This window comes from Oncorhynchus gorbuscha, linkage group LG12 (assembly GCF_021184085.1).
Source record: "Oncorhynchus gorbuscha isolate QuinsamMale2020 ecotype Even-year linkage group LG12, OgorEven_v1.0, whole genome shotgun sequence".
Lineage (NCBI taxonomy): Eukaryota > Metazoa > Chordata > Actinopteri > Salmoniformes > Salmonidae > Oncorhynchus > Oncorhynchus gorbuscha.
Genome location: NC_060184.1, coordinates 14,843,471 through 14,867,224, shown reverse-complemented (window position 1 = coordinate 14,867,224; position 23,754 = coordinate 14,843,471). Strand labels below are relative to the sequence as shown.

The following is a 23,754-nucleotide window of genomic DNA, read 5'->3' as shown; positions in this document are numbered from 1 at the left end:
GGTTTGTAGTTATTAGTATCTCCCACATGATGTAGATGTCCTTTTCTCTTCAAAGCACCTCCAAAGTGAATCATGTGAATGTGATGGCCCAGCCTTAGATGCATTCAAAGTTCAGTTTATTTAAGTAGGACATTTTAACCCTCGATGTTTTAACAGAGGGTGAAAAAATACACAATTTTTATTTATAATGATAGTCTAGTAGGCCAAGTCTTTTCAGTTTGTAATCGTGCTTGACATGCAGTCTAACCTAATGTATTTTGGATTTATACTATTTTGTTACCACACAGAAATAAGACACGGGGTCCGTGTGGAGATGCTACACACTATCCTAAAAATATGAGTCAGAATTTTGGATGAGTTCCCAGCGCATTCCAAACGATGACGTTGAAACGTTTGCAATACGTAACGTGGCTACATAGCAACGCTGGGCTCCGCCCACGTGAAACGGTTGTAAAAATTGACCAACCAAATTGTACTTTATCTCTAACAACCAATCGCAAAATACCAGGGCTTTCCTTTAGTTATGTGTGGAAATTGGAAACTTAAGCAGCTCGGGTGCAAAGTTCCATGCTGCGTTCACATAATGTCGGAAATTCAGAATATCTGATTTAAAATCAACATAAGTTATTTGCCTAGAGCTTGTTATTGTTTGATTCTGATACTTCCCAAATGGTTAAACTCGGTATAATATTTCTACAACGAGCAAGCAAGTAGAACATTTCTGAGTTTCCGACAAGACAGGAACATGGCATTACTTTCTGTTGAACTGTCAACTGATTGACCTTTACCCTTTAATTGTCTCCTGTTTTTAATCTCAAATTGCCATCATTGTACATTATTTTGGTTGCATGAAGTTCAACTCTTGGTATGTATTTTTCTAAACTTAATTTACATTTTTACATAATTTTGCATTTACATTTGGTCATGTAAATTATGTGGGAACATAACATGTAGTGAATGGCCTCTTGTAAACATTTAATGCCGATCTAATCAGAGTGATTACTGTCGCAGAATGTATATCGACATTATCTATTTTTCTACATGGAAGGTTTCTGTTGCATGCATTGATCTCCATGCACACCTCGTAAAGAGTTTATCTGGTGATTGACTGGCTTGTTTCACTTCAAACAATGGAATGGGAAACTAAATGTACAGCCCGGTGATGTATGTAGGCTACTGTGTATCTGAAGGGTTGTAGTTATCAGTATCTCCCACATGAGGTCGTCGTTTATCCTTATATTTTCTCTTCGTGTTGGAAAGGTTGAAAGATGTTTCGATAGTGGCTTTGGAGAAATCTGCAGGTAAAGCGCTTCCACCAACGTGAATCCTGTGAATGTGAGGGCCCAGTCCGAGATGCATTCAAAGTTGTTTATTCTATTGAAGTATTGCCAGGACATTTAACCTCTCAAAAGTGTTTGAACAGATTGCGAAATAATACGTCGATTTAGATTTAAACCTATAGTCTAGTAGGACTAGTCATCTTTTCAGTTGGGTGTTTGAAACGTAGTCTAACCTAATGTATTTCGGATGGATAACATTTTGTCAACCACAGAAATAAGACAAGGGGCCGTGTGCCGATGCTACACACCATCCTAAAAAATGATGAGTCAGAATGTTGGAGTCCGCAACGTCTAAATGTTTGCATTTACTCAACGTGGCTACATAGCAACGACGGGCTCCGTCCACGTGAAATGGTTGTATAAATTGACCAACCAAATTCTACTTTATCCCTAACAACCAATAGCAAAAGACCAGGGCGTGCCCCTCACGTCGCCTTATTCCGTGTGGAAACTTTACCGGCTCGGGTGCAAAGTTTCAGCCGTCTGCAAATCTGAGTCTACGGTCAACGTTTCTGGAATATGCCCTTGTCTTTGAATGTTCCCAATTGTCTGCTTTTGAGGAACCAACATCGGGTTTAGCTGGAATCTGAATTGGAGTCGGTGGTAATCGTACGACAATGACGAATTGTTAGCGACCGTATAAATATTTACAAGACGTGGTGGAATCGCATCATATGCCTATCGATTGGCTCGCATGTTGTAGCTAAACGTTACAGCTAGTATACCGTAACATCGTACGTGCATATCGTAAGCTAGCTAGCTAACTCCGTTAACGTTAACAAGTGATCAGCGGAGAAAAATGGCTTGTGAACCTAATCGTGTGCGGCTAATATGCATGCTTTCATTGACTTTTGGCTTTTTTATCGTGGAGGTTGTCGTCAGTCGGATCACTGCATCTTTAGCAATGCTTTCGGACTCCTTTCATATGCTATCGGATGTCATAGCGCTGCTTGTGGCTTTGGTGGCCGTGCGCTTCGCTCAGAAAACACAATCGACAAATAAAAACACCTTCGGATGGATCCGGGCTGAGGTGATGGGGGCTCTGGTCAACGCAGTGTTCCTCACAGCTCTCTGTTTTACCATAATATTGGAGGCCGTCGAGCGATTCACCAACCCACATGAAATCGAGAAACCCCATGTAGTTATCGGTGTGGGGGCCGCCGGGCTCCTGGTCAACCTCCTCGGGCTGTGCTTGTTCCACGGACACGCAGGTGGTGGACACGGGCACTCCCACGGAGGAGGAGGCCATTCTCATGGAAATAAGAAAAACAAGCGGGGTAAACTATGCAAGTCAGAAAGACCGAATGGATCATCAGGAGAGGAGACCAACAACCTGGTAGGAAGCCACAACAGCCCCCCTAATGGCGTGAACACCGAGAGACGTAGACATGGTAAGTTATATCAATCATTTGTCAATTACAGTAGCTAGCTATACTGTCAACATGCTGTAACCACTGTACTTGGCTAGCTATGTGGTTTCATCGATTTAAAATAAGATATTTTATTGGGGAGTGGGGGCAGACGGAGCACACACTCAATCTCACACAGACAGGGAATTTATTAAAATAACTGAAACTTCTGGGATTTTACTGGCTAAATAACGTAGATGTAGCGATCTTTAGTCCAAATTAAGCTATCTCTGTGGTGTTCTTGTTAATGATTGAATTGCCCCGAGACTCAATTAAATATATGCAAAACAAAAACCATTTTTTTCCTTTTTTTTTTGGAGAACCACGGATAATCGGTGGGGTCGATATGAACCTTTTGTAGTCTGTTCGTACTTCTCGATCATTGCAAAAAAGCTGCTATGCAAGCTGCCAATCACTGCCTGAGCCAGGAGTACTGCACAATGCCGAGGAATGTCCAGCAGGGAAAATCAGCAGCGTGCTAGCTCGTTCTCCAACAGATAGGTGAAGTATTGAGATAAATGGATGAGTTGACAGTGTCCTAAATCGAACTCCTGTTGCAAATATTAGTTTAGGTAATTTCCCAATAATAGGGCTCATGTGGAGTTGTTTAGAGATACGTCCTGGCGTCTAAAATGAAATCCACATCATGGAAATTGACAAAAAAGAATAGTTTCATAATCATCCCTGATCCCAAAACATGACATTACGTGGACCGATTTTAATTTAATATATGTCCTTTTATATTCTCAAACTAAAGGCAGTGCCTATATGATGTCCTTCCATACAGGTGTGGCATGCTGGAGTGATGCTTCTATGCAAATTTTGTTGATCAGTAAGCTAATATAAGTCTCAAATGGAAGTTTGAATATGCATTCACCTGTATTGTAAGTAGGCGTATGCCATCTTAATTTACCCATTTAGTCAAGAGATTTACCATTAAAATAAAATGTAATGTATCTTATCTAGTAGAATCGTAGAAACATTATCAAATGTATTGTTTGATTTTAAAATGAGATTCTGTCATCAAAATGTACTGATATTGCAAATTCAGATTGAACTTTGTTTGCAGAAAGAATGGGGTGTCAGCTATGACATAACACCTTAGGTTAAAAAAAAATAAGTGGATTTACATCCGGAAACAGAATTGCAGTAACGGAATATTATCATGGGTCCCTGAACTGTACTACACAGAAATGCATAATTGTTTATATGAATGTCATTGTCATCATGGTGACGTATCATAAATGGGTACACAAATGTATAAACATGCAATATCCTCCGTTTTTCTATTTAGGTATTATTCTACACACTGGCTATTATTTTATTGAGCTCCGTCATCAAACAAGATCAAATTTGGTTGGACCGGACCAAATCTGAGCCAACCATAGACACCTATATTTCACAAGAGTTGACATTAAAGCTCCGCACATAACAGTAGAGTACAGTAAATTATTGTGTACTCTACTGAACTTTACTCTACTTTTCTTTACTGTACTACACTCTTTGATGTATTGAATGTACTGTACCAATCATGGATGGCCATGTTTGGACCAAATCAAGGTCAGTCCAGATGTCTATGGGCGTTGAAATTAAGGCCAGGGCAGACTGACCAATTCATCTGAACAAAAGCCTAACAGTATGCCAGAGGAAAGGAGAACAGTACAGTCGACCCAATTGTGGTTTGTGACTACTATGATTTCCCATTGTAGCCAATACAATTTCAGGAAGTCTGTTACCTATTTGGTAACAAATTAGTTTTAATCACTTCATAATTTAACTAATTGATAGGTCTACCTTGTTACATCTGTGAAATGTCATTATCCTACCTCCATGAGTGAGAGAAATTAGAAAATATCTTGAAGATATGTGGGTTTTTGGCAATGTAATTTCAAGGCACGAGGTCAGGTTTCTTAAACTTACAAAAGACTGAAAATGATCCTGAACTAAATATGTGTTTATTAGTTGGCAGGGGTGTTTACTTCAACATTTGTTTTTGTTTGTGTTTCTAATACCTTTTTTTTATCAAAGCCTATTCATACTTTTTAGGATGGAAAATGATTGTCAAAAAAAATATGTGCGTGTATATACAGTACCAGTCAAAAGTTTGGACACCTACTTATTCAAGGGTTTTTCTTTATTTTTACTATTTTCTACATTGTAGAATAATAGTGAAGACAAACTATGCAATAACACATGGAATCATGTAACCAGGAGTGTTAAACAAGTCCAAACATATTCTAGATTCTTCAAAGTAGCCATCCTTTGCCTTGATGGCAACTTTGCACACTCTTGGCATTCTCTCAACCAGCTTCATGAGGAATGGTTTTCCAACGGTCTTGAAGGAGTTCCCACATCTGCTGAGCACTTGTTGGCTGCTTTTCCTTCACTCTGCGGTCCAACTCATCCCAAACCATCTCAATTGGGTTGAGGTTGGGTGATTGTGGAGGCCAGGCCATTTGATGCAGCACTCCATCACTGTCCTTTTTGGTCAAATTGCCCTTACACAGCCTGGAGGTGTGTTTTGGGTCATTGTCCTGTTGAAAAACAAATGATAGTCCCACTAAGCTCAAACCAGATTGGATGGCGTATCACTGCAGAATGCTGTGGTAGCCATGCTGGTTGAGTGTGCCTTGAATTCTAAATAAATCAGTGTCACCATCACACCTCCTCCATGCTTCACGGTGGGAGCCACACATGTGGAGCTCATCTGTTCACCTACTCTGCGTCTATGCACTATTGTAAAGTGGCTGTTCCACTGGATGTCATAAGGTGAATGCACCAATCTGTAAGTCGCTCTGGATAAGAGCGTCTGCTAAATGACTTAAATGTAAATGTAAATGTAACAAAGACAGAGGTTGAAACCAAGAATCTAACATTTGGACACATCAGACCAAAGACCGATTTCCACTTGTCTAATGTCCATTGCTCGTGTTTCTTGGCCCAAGCAAGTCTCATATTATTGGTGTCCTTTAGTAGTGGTTTCTTTGCAGCAATTCGGCCATGAAGGCCTGATTCTCAAGCAGTCTCCTCTGAACAGTTCATGTTGATGTGTCTGTTACTTGGAACTCTGAAGCATTTATTTGGGCTGCAATCTTAGGTGCAGTTAACGCTAATGAAAATATATTCTGCAGCAGAGCTAACTTTGAGTCTTCCTTTCCTGTGGCGGTCCTCATGAGAGCCAGTTTCATCATAGCGCTTAATTTTTGCAACTGCACTTGGTTAAACTTTAAAAGTTCTTGAAATGTTCCTGACTGACCATCCTGCCTTAAAGTAATGATGGACTGTTTTTTTCTCTTTGCTTATTTGAGCTGTTCTTGTCATAATATGGACTTGGTCTTTTACCAAATAGGGCTGTCTTCTGTATACCACCCCTACCTTGTCACAACACAACTGATTGGCTCAAACGCATTAAGAAGCTAAAAGTTCATATGTGGAATTTCTTTCCCAGGCACAACTGTTAATTGAAATGCATTCCAGGTGACTACCTCACGAAGCTGGTTGAGAGAATGCCAAGAGTGTGCAACACTGTCATCAAGGCAAAGGGTGGCTACTTAGATTTAACACTTTTTTTTCTTACTACATGATTCCATATGTTATTTCATAGTTTTGATGTTTTCACTATTATTCTACAATGTAAAGAATACTAAAAATAAAGAAAAACCCTTGAATGAGCAGGAGTGTCAACTTTTGACTGGTACTGTATATATGTGTGTTGTAATTTCTCAAAAATAGACTCTTAGCTTTCATTTGACATGCTTATATGGACTTCACATGTTGGCCCTCATGGGTCCTTTACATGGAAAACCCCTTGATATTTCTGCCTTTAAGGAGAGACATTCAACACAACTGCCCTGTTGATCAAGATACCAGTCTCACATGGTCTTGGCTGGGTTTCTTCTGTAGTATTGTAGATGGGATCAATATCCACTACAATCTCAAAGGTGTAACTGGGCTGATGTGTGTCTCCTGGCTTGGGCATCATCAGTATCATCTGTTGCCCTGTAAGCTGTAGGAGCCTTTTTACCAGACCAGTCAAAGCCGTATTGGCAGCGTCATGATGAAATCCAGCCAGTCGCTTTAAGTTTTGAACAGGAACCGGGACAGGGCTGTTATATTCATAAACTTCAGCGACTGGTCTCAGCAGTGACTTGATACAGAACAACGTGGTCCATGACTGTGTCCATTCTGCACACCCATTTTGAAGTACCTTTAGCAGAGTTAATGAGAGCGCAAGACAGACCTTGTAACTCATTCATTATTATCATCACTTTAGGAAACCATGTTTTATGTCGTTATCAGGCAATAACTGGATAATTATGACCTCTGAGGTTTTGTCTCTGAGCTTGTCAGTGAAAGACCTAATGATTCCTTAACCTGTGCCCCTTCATTCACCCTCACTGTAACAGAAGTTTGTTTTGAGTTGATCTTTGTCATCGGAAGTATCTAGCCCCCCACTCGGCCTGCAGATGTCTTGTGTCAGGGCTGTCTAACTCATTCCACGGAGGGCCGAGTGTCTGCAGCTTTTTGTCTTTTCCTTTCAAGTAAGACTTCTACAACCAGCTGAGGGGAGTTCCTTACTAATTAGTGACCTTAATTCATCAATCAAGTACAAGAGATGGAGCAAACACTCGCAGACACTTGGCCCTGTGTGGAATGAGTATGACGTGTTTTACATGGTGGCGGACGAGTCGTGACCTGTTACAAAACCAAACTGGGGGGGTTCCACCATCCTGATTTGGTTTCTCCAATTGCATTGGGTAAATTTTATGAATATTTGAACTGTTACACATTCAAATCGTGACCTTTTTATGAAGACACGTGATCTCTATTGTCACTACTGGTGCTGCTACACCCATAACAGGAAGTTGGCTCCACAAAACCCATGTGTTTTAAGCCATTTTTCTTTCTGTTTTATAATTGTGTTAAGTCACTGTCACATGCCTTCAGGGATTCATGTCCCCTATAGTTTTATCATATTAACAGGATATCATGATTTCGACTTGGTGATCCTCCAGTTTCAGCTAAAACACTGTTTGACCATCTTCTTGCTGATACTGAGGTTTGGGAACTTTAGTACTGCCCTTTGCCTTGCTTCTTGTTGGTACAGAGAATGGTAGAACCAGGAGACTGTCATTTGCCCCCTACCCTAGGCCTGTCAGGCTCTGCCCATCTCTCCCTTCTCCGTGCACTGGTAGCTGCCACACAGCCATACATCATCGAAGGCAGTGACCGACACCCAGACTATAAGCCCGATGAATTTCCCCTACGTCGCTGTGTGCCAAGCCAGAGGCTATTAGTCTAGCACTAGTTCTGGTGCCATTGGCCATTATGTAACTGTATGAGCTGTAGCGTAGTGCTAGGCCGTCTCACTTGTCTGCAGACTATTTGAAGATCCTCAGTGTTAAGCAGGGGAGTCGGTTGGGGTTGGTTAATTTACTGGCTTCCACCACCACACTGGTTGTAGTTCATGTCTAGAACTGTGGAGGCCTGCCTCAGGTGATGTATTATGGCCTATTTTCTTTCCCACGTCAAAGTAAATGGGTTTCATGTCTAACACGACGTGACTTCCTATAATGGTGTTTATCACGGTACCTCAACCATGTCCTCCAAAACCCCAGACGCAGTCATCAATCATTATGCTCTGTTTGGGTCAGTAGTTGGACCAGTCAGCTGATAAATTGCAGCTGGACACGTGAGTCATTCACGATTTATGTATTAGTCATTCCTCGCCTTTGAAAAAACCCTCAATTTTCTTTTCTCCATCCCTTGGAAGAGTCCCCACAATTTTCTCTGACATTCCTCCTTCTGTCCTCAAATATGTGGGCTCTGTAAAAATGCATCCTTCCTACCTATCTGAGTTGCCTGTCATTGGGGATAGTGGTCACTCTGCTTTCACCTATCTAATCACTTATAGGTTGATGCTTATTTCAAGGTAGCTAAGAAGGAAGGAAGAATGAATTTGTGACAGGGCTGTGCTTTTGCCTCCCTTGTACTTCTTTAACCCCTCGTCTCTGTCTTCTTCCTTCAGAGATCGTTTGTAACGACAGTGAGATGCAGATGAACGGCAGCGCTCCCTACGAGGAGCTGGACTACAGCCACGATGAGGCCTCGCTCAACATGCGCGGCGTCTTCCTACACGTGCTGGGCGACGCCCTGGGCTCTGTCATCGTGGTGGTCAACGCCCTCATCTTCACCTTCGTATGGCGGCCGTGCCCGCCCGGCGAGACATGCTTCAACCCATGCATCGACAGCCACTCCACCGACGGCAACAGTTCTAGCTTTCAACGGACCGTGGTGGGACCGTGCTGGGTACTGTACCTGGACCCCACGCTGTGCATCATCATGGTGGGTATCCTGCTCTACACCACCTACCCACTGCTCAAGGAGTCTGCACTGATCCTCCTGCAGACGGTGCCCAAGCAGATCGACATGCATCGCCTCAACGAGCGGCTGCTCTTGCTGGAAGGCGTGCTGGCCATCCACGAACTGCACATCTGGCAACTGGCGGGCTCACGCATCATCGCCACGGCGCACATAAAGTGTCACGACCCCACGTCCTACATGGACGTGGCCAAGCGCATCAAGGACTTCTTCCATGATGAGGGCATCCACGCCACCACCATCCAGCCTGAGTTTGTTACCATCAACTCCGAGTCAAGTGCCTCCCTCTGCGAGCTCTCCTGCCGGACACAGTGCGCACCTAAGCTGTGTTGTGGCGCTGCTGACAAGCTGGGCGTGGCTGGTGCTGGTCCGGTAGGCTCGGAGAAGATCCTGAGTGGTGAGGGGAATGCGCTGGCGGCCTCGGCCATAGATGTAATCAACGAGACCCCACAGGGAGTAGCAGTCCTGGAGCAGGCGGCCACTGCAGTTGTCCAGGTGGTTCCTCAGCCGGAGCCCGAGGTCGTCATCACCCGAGAGGTGGAGTCTTCTCTGTGAGAGAGACCAGATCAGACAGTCGGAGGAGGGTTTTTTTTTTCTTTTTTTGTTCAAGTGCGGGCTAAACTTGCCGACGGGTTTTCGTTTGTACAGCGCTCTCGGTTTCTGGAGATGGGTTGAAAAATGGCTCTGCTGCGGTCTGGTTTGATGACACCCTCTGTTCTGAGCCCCTAACCCTCCCACTGCCTACCCCACCTCCACAACCTACACCTAGCCACCTTTACCCCCTCACCCCTGACCCCCTCACCCCTGACCCACTCTCTGAGTGTCACAGAGAGCAGCACATTGATGATACTTGTGACTTCACCTCTCACCCAGGCTGGGGTTCAGCCTGGTCTGGCCTGCTGCATGTGTGGCCTACCCCTCATTAGCACCATGTTGTGATGTGTGTGTGGTCCTGTCCCTCCATGGTGTCTCTGTGCCAAAGCTTCTCAATGCAGGGCAGAAGGGACAAGGGGAGACTCCAACAAGGACAAAGAGAAAATACTACATATGCAAGGCAACGCACACCTGTCTACTCCGCAGGTTTTTAAAATCGATCTCTGAACCTTTCATTTATGTGTTATTACATTTCTGTTGGATAGGCTTTGAACATCTCTATTTTATTAGCCTTGGGCGCCCAATGGAAAATGATTATATTACAACAAAAATATTTCTGTATTTAAGTTTAGTGATTATCTATTTCTCTCTGTCAATGCTTTCATAATATTTAGTTTGGATGATGGATTACATTTTTTGTAATTGTTCTGCCACTTGAATATTTGACCAACCATCTATGCTGTAGACTTGTTTTGTTGAAATGGTGCATTTTACTTTTAATTCTGACTTTTCTGGCCTGGACTCTGTGTTAATGGCTATTGTGAGTTGAAAGCAGATGCTGTGTTTAAAAACATTACATTCACACCTCGCCTTTATTTCAAACTGATTTGAAATGGCACTGAGTACAGTTGGAATAAGTACTGGAGGTTAGCCTAGCTTGTATTGGCAAACTTCGACAAACATCAAATCGGCCTTGCAAGCCTGTGCGTCTATCACTGAAATAAATGTGTACTACAAAATGTCAACAACTATATTGTTTTAAATCTATGCTGGAGGACATTCAGATGGGTTGTTGAAATTCATACTAATATTCCTCATGAATATGTTGAGGAAGGGACCTAGTCAAAATCCATGCTGAAGGTTTTTAGTTTGTAGTCCTTCTGCTGCGACGTTGCATGACCAAACTGAAATGTTCTGTGAATCACAGAGCTTCAAAACAAGCTAACAGTGCTGCAAAACAGTAGCCTACTTCCTCGTTTTCTCAGATAGCAAGAATAATTTATCGAAATGTCACTTGGGCCTAAGCTTCTCCTTTCTTTGTAGTGAATGAGTTTGTTAGGCTTCATGTGCCGATTTGACAGTAATCTTAGTGGCCTTTTTTAATAGAAGGAAATCTGATCATTCCTCATCCAGTATCATTTATTATCAACATCACAAAGATATCATTTTATATGATGATTCAAGGATGCATTTCAGATATCCACTCAAAGTGAATGTGTATGCAGTATAGAAGCATTGTATTGGGAAATGCATTTTGACACGTTCCTTTGTTTTGAAAATGTCTGGTTACTATTATTCGGTGTCTTTGAGACTCGATCTCTCTGTGCAAATTGAGTTGTCGTTTTTTGGATTTTAGATATGTGTTTTTGATATATTACAGTACCTGTCAATGTGTCATTGTGAAAATTAAACATGCTTGTTTGGTACAGTTGTTAAGCTGTTTTGTGTCTATTTACATACTGTTTCTTTGGACATTAGGTCTACTCTTAAGTCACTCAGTTAATATCTGCAATGATACTGATCCATCAGACTGGTCTTGTAATATAATATTATATAATAATAATAATAATATAATAATAATAATAATAATATATGCCATTTAAGACTACTTACAGTCATGTGTGCATACATTCACGTATGGGTGGTTGAAGGCCTTAAAATGCTCTACCAACTGAGCTACAGAAGGACCAACCAGATAGTTGAAGGCCTAAAATCATTGAAGCCATTTAACCATAATAGCCATTTTCCACAATAAATCTACATTGAAAGTAAATCTACAGTACGTTTGAAAGGGAATCTACAGTGGGAACAAATGTCATTCGTGACTGAGAATTAGCGTCCATCTCCAGGCAGGGCAGTATGCCATATTATCCCCTGGCCGAGCTCTGTAGCCCAGTGAACAGCCCTGAGGCAGGTGGTCTTATGTAAGTAGCCCTGGGGGAGCATTCCACAAAGCCAGACTGCTCTAGTAGTCTATACAGCATTCCAGTGTCCTGCTGCCTCTCTGCCCACATTTACCAGGCCAGACTGAACACTGCACTCACCGTTGTTTCACTTGATTTACATTCGAGTCCCAGGCTGCTACCCATAGTGATTGGAAAATGTGGCCAAATGGTTCAGGGAGGTGGGGGTCGGCATGTGGTGGGTCTCTTGTCTGGGTTTAAAGTTTTTTCCTCTGTAACACCGTTTCCAATGGGATTTTGTATGTATTGAAATAGTCTCTAGAAAGAATAAAGCTGATCAGGTGGCAATTTGACAGAAGCCATTGTCAGAACATTAACTTGAATTGGGATGCATGTTCTATAGACAGAATTCTAGCAATAGTATGTTCCCTCTGGCCATCAACCATCGCTGAAAGCTTACATAACATTTCAGTATATCTTTTTTTCCTTCCTTTAACTATGCAAGTCGGTTAAGAACAAATTCTTATTTACAAGGATGGCCAAACCCAGACGATGCTGGGCCAATGGTGCGCTATGGGACTCCCAATCACGACCGGATGTGATACAGCCTGGAATCGAACCAGGGCCTGTAGTGACGTCTCGCACTGAGATGTGCCTTAGACAGCTGCGCCACTCGGGAACCCTAGTGCTGATGACTTGCTGGTTTAATCTGTCCAGACACCTTTCTGAGGATGTTTCCCTGATCTGATTTTTAATAGATATAGTTTTCTGTTGACTACCTATTCGTTTAGCTTTTGTTGCGTACATTGATGATGTAGCCTGTGCTTACAAATGTGCTGGCTAGGAGGAATCATTTTAGCTTCAGCTAGACCTTTTTAACCTGTGAGCTTTGGTCCACCTGCTCTAGCCTTTTTTAGAGAGCATTCAATTCAGCCCTGTGTCGCCCCCTCAACCATCCCTAAACCCCCTTTTCCAACAACCCGCACCCCACCCACTCATCACACAACCTGGCTGGACTCCAGTGAACAAGGCCAGTGAGACAGATGGTCTGGTCCTCCACGGACATAATGACCAGTCCTACCATGCTTCCCCTATAGACCGCTGGGTGGAGCAACCCAGTGCTGCAGTGAGGCCCTGTGAGGCAGAACCCACTGGTCAGTCAGTGAGGCTCTGTGAGGCAGAACCCAGTGTTCAGTCAGTGAGGCCCTGTGAGGCAGAACCCAGTGGTCAGTCGAGGCTCTGAGGCATAAACAAGTGGTAAGGCTCTGAGGCAGAACCCAGTGGTCAGTCTATGAGGCAGAACCCAGTGGTCAGTCAGTGAGGCTCTGTGAGGAAGAACCCAGTGTTCAGTCAGTGCGGCCCTGTGAGGCAGAACCCAGTGGTCAGTCGAGGCTCTGTGAGGCATAAACAAGTGGTAAGGCTCTGAGGCAGAACCCAGTGGTCAGTCTATGAGGCAGAACCCAGTGGTCAGTCAGTGAGGCTCTGTGAGGAAGAACCCAGTGGTCAGTCAGTGAGGCTCTGTGAGGCAGAACCCAGTGGTCAGTCAGTGAGGCCCTGTGAGGCATAAACCAGTGGTCAGTCAGTGAGGCTCTGTGAGGCAGAACCCACTGGTCAGTCAGTGAGGCTCTGTGAGGCAGAACCCACTGGTCAGTCAGTGAGGCTCTGTGAGGCAGAACCCAGTGGTCAGTCTATGAGGCAGAACAAAGTGGTCAGTCAGTGAGGCCCTGTGAGGCAGAACTCAGTGGTCAGTCAGTGAGGCCCTGTGAGGCAGAACCAAGTGGTCAGTCAGTGAGGCCCTGTGAGGCATAAACCAGTGGTCAGTCAGTGAGGCCCTGTGAGGCAGAACAAAGTGGTCAGTCAGTGAGGCCCTGTGAGGCAGAACAAAGTGGTCAGTCAGTGAGGCCCTGTGAGGCAGAACCAAGTGGTCAGTCAGTGAGGCCCTGTGAGGCATAAACCAGTGGTGAGTCAGTGAGGCCCTGTGAGGCAGAACAAAGTGGTCAGTCAGTGAGGCCCTGTGAGGCAGAACCCAGTGGTCAGTCTGTGAGGCCCTGTGAGGCAGAACCCAGTGGTCAGTCTATGAGGCCCTGTGAGGCAGAACCAAGTGGTCAGTCAGTGAGGCCCTGTGAGGCAGAACCCAGTGGTCAGTCTGTGAGGCAGAACCCAGTGGTCAGTCAGTGAGGCTCTGAGGCAGAACCCAGTGGTCAGTCAGTGAGGCCCTGTGAGGCAGAGCCCAGCGGTTAGTCAGTGAGGCCCTGTGAGGCAGAACCAAGTGGTCAGTCAGTGAGGCCCTGTGAGGCATAAACCAGTGGTCAGTCAGTGAGGCCCTGTGAGGCAGAGCCCAGTGGTCAGTCAGTGAGGCCCTGTGAGGCAGAGCCAAGTGGTCAGTCAGTGAGGCCCTGTGAGGCAGAGCCCAGTGGTCAGTCAGTGAGGCCCTGTGAGGCAGAACCCAGTGGTCAGTCAGTGAGGCCCGGTGAGGCAGAACCAAGTGGTCAGTCAGTGAGGCCCGGTGAGGCATAAACCAGTGGTCAGTCAGTGAGACCTTGTGAGGCAGAACCAAGTGGTCAGTCTGTGAGGCAGAGCCCAGTGGTCAGTCGAGGCTCTGTGAGGCATAAACAAGTGGTAAGGCTCTGAGGCAGAACCCAGTGGTCAGTCAGTGCAGCTGTGAGGCCCTGAGTCTCCACTGTTGTTCCAGAGAGCTAGCTGCCATCGCTGTCCCCTAACCCCTAACCCTCCCCCACAGAGTACAGATGACCTCTGCAGTTTGGTTCAATGGGCTTGGCACACTGCGACTTTAAGGGCAAGAGATAGTTAAATAGTTACATAATACACTGCTGACAGGCCAGTTTCACGTCTGCTTTCTCCACAGAAAAACAAAATAATAAGGGTACCGAAACTACCAAGTTGAGGTCATTGAAAGTTGGTTCTGAATCCGAAGTTTTTTCAAGACACATCAGATCACACAGACAACCCTGAATGTGGCCCTACCAGTATGAACACCCATCATTTCCTATAAATAAATTAAGTAACCAAAATCAAACTATTAGTAATGAATTACTCTCTACATGTGTAATAATAATGTCCACAGTGTAGGACACTGCTGCATCAGGGTGAATCAGGATTTGGGATAAATGATTGTCTGCAGCCAGTCTGACTTGGAGTGATGATTTAGCCAGTTTGAAGGGGAATGAGGAAGAACCATTGAGAATGTCAGTGATATTGCCAAGCTCGTAAGAATACTCTGTAATGGGAATGATCTAGGCAAGGGGGATATAGACTGAGAGATAGGCATAGTGGGGAACTAACCACTCAACTACATATTTTTATTGAACTAGTCAGTTAAGAGCAAATTCTTATTTACAATGACAGCCTAGCCCAGACATCCCTGGGCCAATTGTGTGCTGCCCTATGGGACTCCCAATCATGGCCATTTGTGATACAGCCTGGAATTGAACCAGGGTCTGTATTGATGCCTCTAGCACTGAGATACAGTGCCTTAGACCATAGTACCACTCGGGAGCCCTATAGGAGGGTCAACACCAAAGGATTAGAAAGAGAAAATAACTGCCTAAATGGATTATACCACAATGCCCCACCCCTCCCCCACAACACAGCCCCTTCCTCGAAGTCGAATCACATGACAACTGTGTATATAGGATCTGTCCCAAATGGCACTCTATTCCCTATGTAGTGCACTACTTTTGAACAGGGCCCCTAGTTGAGCACTATATATGGTTTAGGGTGCCATTTGGGACACAGTCCTACTGAGAAAAGACCTGTCCCATCCCTGGGAGATTAGGGAATGTTGTAATGTTACATGTAAAATGATGATGATGCTCACCCAGGAACGAAGTGGCCAACAGTGACACAATACCAAGTTGACACTCTTAGCTCAAAACTCTCTCTGCTGAAAGACATTTTTTCTGTCACTCACGTTTGATGTTTTGTCTCACTTTTTGAGATAAAATGTTTTGGGTAGTTACAATAAAATGGAATAAACTTCAACACTGGAGATCTTAGATTCTCCACAAAACATGTAATGTTCTCTATGCACCTGGAAATACAATATGTGTGCAAACTATACTTTTTTTGTGACAGACCCACACAGTTCATTCAATGCAAATAATTGTATTTTACTCAAGGCAGGTCTCTTCTACTGTTTCACAGAACAGACACCATTTTGAAGGAAGGGAGTGAAAGAAGGAAGGAGAGAAGAAACGAGGGGGAGAAAAGTAAAGGAAGGAATGGGTTAATGTTCCCCCAGGGCTGAGTATACTGTATGCCTCATGCCTCACTCAGCATTTTCTCAGACTTTGATCATAGTTGAGTTGAGTGGGTTCAACCTGCAATAATGAACGCCTCACTGATAAACCAACTGCCAATGACATCAACATGACCCAGGTGTAATACTCGCCCTCTTTATTGTGTAATCAATAGATAAAGCATTTATCACAACACCTTAAACTAACATCTCATGGCTCTAGATCAATTGGCCCATGTGAAAGACATGCACGGTTATCAACTACTTATACACATGTTGATGTTGTTCTTATAATAACTGTGTGTGTACTGTTATATCTTCAGTTGACCTGAGTTCTGGCCCTTCAACTAGCATGATCAAAAAAAGTAGAGTCAACATCTGTTGGCAGTGTTGGGGAAGCTACTCTGAAAACATAGTTTACCAAACTACCAATTACTTCACACTGGAAGAAGTTAAGCCACACTAAAGCTATCCTAAAGAAACATATAGTTTACTTCACTAGTTATTATGAAAAAGTAGTTCACTACATCCAAACTACTTTGAAAAATGATCTTATGTAAATCTGAAATGTCATAGACACAAATTGCAACATATCACTCTGGAGTATCTGATGATGGCGCAGGGGGGATTCTTGCCGTCTTATTGGCTCTTAACCAACCATGCTATTTTGTTTGTTTTTTCGCATTGTTCGTAACTTGTTTTGTACATAATGTTGCTGCTACCGTCTCTTATGACCAAAAATATATTTTGGACATCAGAACTGCAATTACTCACCTCAGATTAGAGAAAGAGTTTTTCTTCAATGAGTCGGACGGGAGGGATATAATACAGACACCCGACCAGATCCCCAGCATTCGCTGGAGAAGGAAACAGATTTTGCTGAAAAAGATCAGGGTGCCTTATGAGGATCAGGCGACAAGTGGCTAATCTGCTTTGCCTTCCGTCATGCTAGCTAACATTGCTGGAAAATAAATGGGATGAACTGAAAGCATATTTAAAATACCAACGGGACATTAAAAACTGTAATATCTTATGTTTCACCGAGTCGTGGCTGAACAATGACAGTAAGAACATACAGCTGACGGGTTATACACTCTATAGAACAGCAGCCTCTGGTAAGAAACGGGACGGGGGCCTATGCTTAAATGTAAACAACAGCCGGTGCACAATATCTAAGGAGGTCTCAAGGGTTTGCTCGCCTGAGGTAGAGTATCTCATGATAAGCTATAGACGACACCATCTACCTAGAGAGTTTTCAGCTGTATTTTTCATAGCTGTCTACATACCACCACAGACCGATGCTGGTACTAAAATTGCACTCAATGAGCTGTATACCACCATAAGCAAATAGGAAAATGCTCATCCAGAGGCGGTGATCATAGTGGCCAGGGACTTTAATACAGGAAACTTAAAATCAGTTTTACCTCATTTCTATCAGCATGTTAAATGTGCAACCAGAGGGAAAACAAATTCTAGACCACCTTTACTCCACACAGAGACAGGTTCAAAGCTCTCCCTCACCCTCCATTTGGCAACTCTGACCATAATTCTATCCTCCTGATTCCTGCTTACAAGCACAAATGAAAGCAGGAAGCACCAGTGACTCGGTCTATAAAAAAGTGGTCAGATGAAGCATATGCTAAACCACAGGATTGTTTTGCTAGCACAGACTGGAATATGTTCTGGGATTCTTTTGATGTCATTGAAGAGTACACCACCTCAATCACTGGCTTTATCAATAAGTGCCTCGAGGACGTCGTCCCCACAGTGACTGTACGTACATACCCCAACCAGAAGCCATGGATTACAGGCAACATTCGCACTGAGCTAAAAGGTAGAGCTGCTGCTTTCATGGAGCGGGACTCTAACCCGGAAGCTTATAAGAAATCTTGCTATGCCCTCCAAAGCGTCAATACAGGACTAAGATCGAATAGTACTACACCGGCTCTGATGCTCATTGGATGTGGCAGGGCTTGCAAACTATTACAGACTACAAAGGGAAGCACAGCTGAGAGCTGAGAGCCCAGTGACACGAGCCTACCAGATGAGCTAAGTAACGTCTATGCTCGCTTCGAGGCAAGTAACACTGAACCTCTCTGAACCTCAACCTCTCCCTGTCTGAGTCTGTAATACCAACATGTATCAAGCAGACCACCATAGTCCCTGTGCCCAAGAACACTATGGTAACCTGCCTAAATGACTGCCGACCTGTAGCACTCACGTCTGTAGCCATGAAATGCTTTGAAAGGCTGGTCATGGCTCACATCAACACCATCATCCCAGAAACCCTAGACCCACACCAATTTGCATACCGCACCAACAGATGCAATCACTATTGCACTCCACACTGCTCTTTCACACCTGGACAAAAGGAACACCTATGTGAGAATGCTATTCATTGACTACAGCTCAGCGTTCAACACCATAGTGCCCTCAAAGCTCATCACTAAGCTAAGGACCTTGGGACTAAACACCGCCCTCTGCAATTGGATCCTGGACTTCCTGACATGCCGCCCTCGGGTGGTCAGGGTAGGTGACAGCACATCCGCCATGCTGGTCCTTAACCCTTATTTGGGTGTAGGGCCTGATCAGAGCCTGGAGGTACTGAGGTGCCGTTCCCCTCACAGCTCCGTAGGCAAGCACCATGGTCTTGTAGCGGATGCGAGCTTCAACTGGAAGCCAGTGGAGAGAGCGGAGGAGCGGGGTGACGTGAGAGAACTTGGGAAGGTTGAACACTAGACGGGCTGCGGCGTTCTGGATGAGTTGTAGGGGTTTAATGGCACAGGCAGGGAGCCCAGCCAACAGCGAGTTGCAGTAATCCAGACGGGAGATGACAAGTGCCTGGATTAGGACCTGCCCCGCTTCCTGTGTGAGGCAGGGTCGTACTCTGCGGATGTTGTAGAGCATGAACCTACAGGAACGGGCCACCGTTCTCCCTGTTCACTCATGACTGCACGGCCAGGCACGACTCCAACACCATCATTAAGTTTGCTGATGATACAACAGTGGTAGGCCTGATCACCGGCAACGATGAGACAACGTCTCCCTCAACATGATCAAGATAAAGGAGATAATTGTGGACTACAGGAAAAGAAGGACCGAGCACACACTCATCCTCATTGACGGGCTGTAGTGGAGCAGGTTGAGAGCTTCAGGTTCATTGGTGTCCACATCACCAACAAACTAACATGGTCCAAGCACACCAAGACAGTCTTGAAGAGGGCATGACAAAACCTATTTGACATGGGTCTTCAGATCCTCAAAAGGTTTTACAGCTGCAACCTTGAGAGTATCTTGATGGGTTGCATCACTGCCTGGTATGGCAACTGCTCGGCCTCTGACCGCAAGGCACTACAGAGGGTAGTGCTTATGGCCCAGTACATCACCGGGGCCAAGCTTCCTGCCATCCAGGATCTCTATACCAGGCGGTGTCAGAGGAAGGCCCTAATAATTGTCAAAGACTCCAGCCACCCTAGTCATAGACTGTTCTCTCTACTACCACACGGCAAGCGGTACCGGAGCGCCAAACCTAGGTCGAAGAGGCTTCTAAACAGCTTCTACCCCCAAGTCATAAGACTCCTGAACAGATAATCAAATGGCTAACCAGTCTACTTGCATTGCCCCCCCCCCACCCTCTTCTACTCTGCTGCTACTCTCTGTTATTATCTATGCATAGTTACTTTAATAACTCTACCTACATGTACATATTACCTCAATTACCTCGACACCGGTGCCTCCGCACATAGACTCTGTACTGGTACCCCCTGTATACAGCCCCGCTATTGTTATTTACTGCTGCTCTTTAATGATTTGTTTTTCTTATCTCTTACTTTTTTTTGTATTTTCTAAAACTGCATTGTTGGTTAAGGGTTTGTAAGTAAGCGTGTTTCTGTGAGGTCTACACCTGTTGTATTTGGCGCATGTGACAAATACAATTTAGCTTATTAAACACAAAAACAATGTTTCAGTGAGGATTGGGCAGGTCAGATGTCGGAAAAGAAAACCAAATATTCCCTACTTCACCCATATTTGGTTTTAATTTAGCAAAAAAGTCGTGTGTAGTTCCAGCAGTTAGCTACAACACATGTCAAAAAGTAATGTGCTGAAAAAAACACCAATATTTGAATTTAGTTCAACTACCACCAAGCTACAGCAAAATGTAATTAAATTACAAGTTGAACTACATGTAGTTTATTACTCCTCAACACAGCCTGTTGTTAAACCTAACACTTTCAGTAAGGTGCAAAAGTTCACAAATGATCAAATCTGAAGGATTGTTGACATGTACAGTATGTAACAATGAAAAACAAAGGAAATGTTTAGCTGGGGACGTTCCAGTATCTGGATGAGCATGCTCCTATCAGACGACCTTGTTCCGGTCATCATAAAGACCTCAGGATTATGAGGAGCTATATCATTAACAATAAAGATGCATTGATTGACAGCGATTGCAAAACAAATGACAGGATGTGCAGAGGAATGTTTGGGAAAGACTGATAAATTCAGTTCATTGAATTCTATTTGGTAACCTTGACGATTTACATTTTCACAGTCTGGCTAATCTTTCAAGATAAACGGAAGTATTGGGTTACTTATTGTACAGGAGATTAGTTACTTATTGTACTGTGCTCCATAGTGTAAAGGCCTTTAGTAAAACCGGATGCAATGTACAGAGCATTATGGGTACTGTAGTACATCATGCTACTCCGCTTAGCAGTGCACTGAGCATCACACATGTAATTGAGTAACCTACTGTACAATCTACATAGCCAAAAGTACAACATAGAATATTACAAGACTGAAAAATACACCATGCTAAAAAACACACCATTCCACAGCAACCGACCGCGTGGTGTATTCTACTCAGATGGCAGACAACGCTTGGCTGGCGTATTACGGACCACATTCCATACTCCTCAACCCCCCCTCCCCCCCGTAACATCACTGGGCGCTCCGCTAGACCCGCTAAGCCCAAAATGAATAGAGCAGCAGGCTGGATGGAGGGCGCAGGCAGAGGTGCCACATTCTCTATCTCACTGCTCCCAATCGAGAGGCAGCCTGGATTCAGGCCTACAGGACAATAGAACAAACCAAGGATGTACAAAACCAGGGAAGCTAAACTTAAACGGACTGATCATCTTTTGACTGAACATCATGTGTAAGTTTGTGTTGATTTCTGTGTGAAATGTTCACCTCGTTTTCCCTGAGGCCTATAAATGGACAACATGTTATTTCATTGGGCCGTCGTTGCTTTTGTTTTTAATGGTGCAAAGATTAAAAGGATAAGGGCCCAAGAACTGATAAAACCTTTGACCAAAGCAATAATGTTGGAGTGATGCGATGAGACAAGCATCTTCCCTTTTACAATCATATTACTGCAGTAGATACATTCTAACATACACTTGAAAAATTATTTATCATATCAATCAGTTAATCAACAAAATACTATTTGTATTGCGCTGTTAAAAAAGTATATTTATCAAAGGGAGTGTAATTTATAATCTCTCCTTCTCGCTCTCCCTCTCCTCCCTTGTTCAAAGAGCCTTGGGGGGACATTCAGTGGCCATTTTATCTGAGGAAAGCAAGGTCAAAACCATTCTAGAACACACACGTGCAAGCACACACACTCCTTGTCACGGGGATGTGCAGGAGAGAAACAGGAGATACAGAATAAACAACACATTATCAAACAACCTCTTGCTCAATTTTTCACAATTTACCAGGAGCTCTCTCAACACAACACAGATCTAAACTGAGTGGACAGGGCTCTGGTCAAAGGTATAGCACCATATAGGGAATAGGGTGCCATTTGGGGGGGATACATCCCCTCTCTCACTAACTTATTTTCTCTCCTTCACTTCCTGTTCCTGTATGTGTTCTTCCTGTTCCTGCCTGCAGCCAGGGTGGGTCTTTCTGCAGTAGTCCACTCCTCCTCAGAAAACAGAAAGGTAACTATCTCTCTCTCTTTCCTATGTACTGCCCCCTCTATCTAACACAGTGTTTCCCAAACCTCTCCTCCAGCACCCCTAGCCATTTAACATTTGTATTTATTTATTTCTGAACTAGCACATCTGATGAAACTAAAGAGGAACTTGGGCATTAGTTGAATCAGGTGCGCTAATTCAGGAATAGTTTATATACGTGGAAGAGCTTGGGGTCCCAGAGGAGAGGTTGGAGAACCATTGGTCTAACACGGCTTTCTCTAATGCTGTGACTGGTCAGGTAACGACTGTTACAGTGGTCCTCTTTAACACGGCTTTCTCTAATGCTGTGACTGATCAGGTAACGACTGTTACAGTGGTCCTCTTTAACACGTCTTTCTCTAATGCTGTGACTGATCAGGTAACGACTGTTACAGTGGTCCTCTTTAACACGGCTTTCTCTAATGCTGTGCCTGATCAGGTAACGACTGTTACAGTGGTCCTCTTTAACACGGCTTTCTCTAACAAGATGCTGTCGGGGGAGGAGGAGGGGTTGGAGGACCACCCCACCGTGGCCTTTACAGGTGAGAGACAACATAATACTGGAACAAACCCAAACTAATGGAAACTAGAAATACACAAACCAGGTTTGTATTCATTAAGGAATGCACAGAAAATATGTTATTTTGCAGTTCTTGACACACTCCGGTGCACCTGGCACCTACTACCCCGTTCAAAAACACTTCAATCTTTTGTTTTGCCCATTCACCCTCTGAATGGCAGACATACACAATCCATGTCTCAGTTGTCTCAAGGCTTAAAAATCCTTCTTTAACCTGTCTCATCCCCTTCATCTACACTGATTGATGTGGATTTAACAGGTGACATCAATAAGGGATCATTGCTTTCACCTGGATTCACCTGGTCAGTCTAAGTAGTTGTAAAACTGTACTGTTATTGGGCCACAAAGGACATATTTTCTGGACACACACACACACACACACACACACACACACACACACACACACACACACACACACACACACACACACACACACACACACACACACACACACACACACACACACACACACACACACACACACACACACACACACACACACACACACACACACACACAGACGTAATAGTTCGTAATTGATTGTGATGACTGTTCACTTTAACATTCAGCATCACACAAATCAACCCCATGTCAAACCTGTGTAGTTTGTGTATGCCGTAATGGAATTAACTTTCAGACTATGAATTCATGCCTCTAGTGCCATAGGCTGTAGTGTGACTAATCTTGGTAATGCTTTCCTGATATTTTCCACTGCTAAATCTTGATATATAGCCCAATAAGCCTGTACAACCCAATAGCTGAGACCAAAGCTCCCCAGGTTAAATGTGCTTTTGGCCATTCTGGTGGCTTAACTCCTTCAGCTAATCCATGGCCTATTCATACTTATTTCTCAAATAAAATATAGCTTATCATTTCCTCCATGCACAGGAGGTTGTAGGTTATAAAAGGTTGGGTGAAAGTAACTCAAAATTTCCCAAAGGGCAGATTACCAGGTCAGAGAGTAAACAACTGGAGGTTCTACAGTGTGCCAGGCCTAGAGTGGTAAAATAAGCACATGCCAGTGCCCAGGCCGTGCCAAGCCAGTT

At 44.0% G+C, this 23,754-nt stretch overlaps 1 protein-coding gene and 1 long non-coding RNA gene across 4 annotated transcripts; both read left to right on the top strand.

Moving 5' to 3' along the window:
- The first annotated feature begins 577 nt into the window (after window positions 1-577).
- slc30a1a (solute carrier family 30 member 1a) lies at window positions 578-11,435 on the top strand. Its single transcript, XM_046291198.1, has 2 exons — window positions 578-2,731; window positions 8,778-11,435. The coding sequence occupies exons 1-2, from the start codon at window positions 2,140-2,142 to the stop codon at window positions 9,683-9,685; spliced, it is 1,500 nt and encodes a 499-aa protein (XP_046147154.1). The 5' UTR covers window positions 578-2,139; the 3' UTR covers window positions 9,686-11,435.
- Window positions 11,436-21,158: 9,723 nt separating this feature from the next.
- Window positions 21,159-22,673, top strand: LOC123991468. Of its 3 annotated transcripts, none has more exons than XR_006830802.1 (3): window positions 21,159-21,323; window positions 22,064-22,113; window positions 22,616-22,673. It is a non-coding gene; the product is annotated as an uncharacterized LOC123991468 (long non-coding RNA). The 3 variants fall into 3 exon arrangements; XR_006830804.1 differs by having other exon boundaries at window positions 22,568-22,664; XR_006830803.1 differs by lacking the exon at window positions 22,616-22,673 and adding an exon at window positions 22,388-22,422.
- The last annotated feature ends 1,081 nt before the right edge of the window (window positions 22,674-23,754 follow it).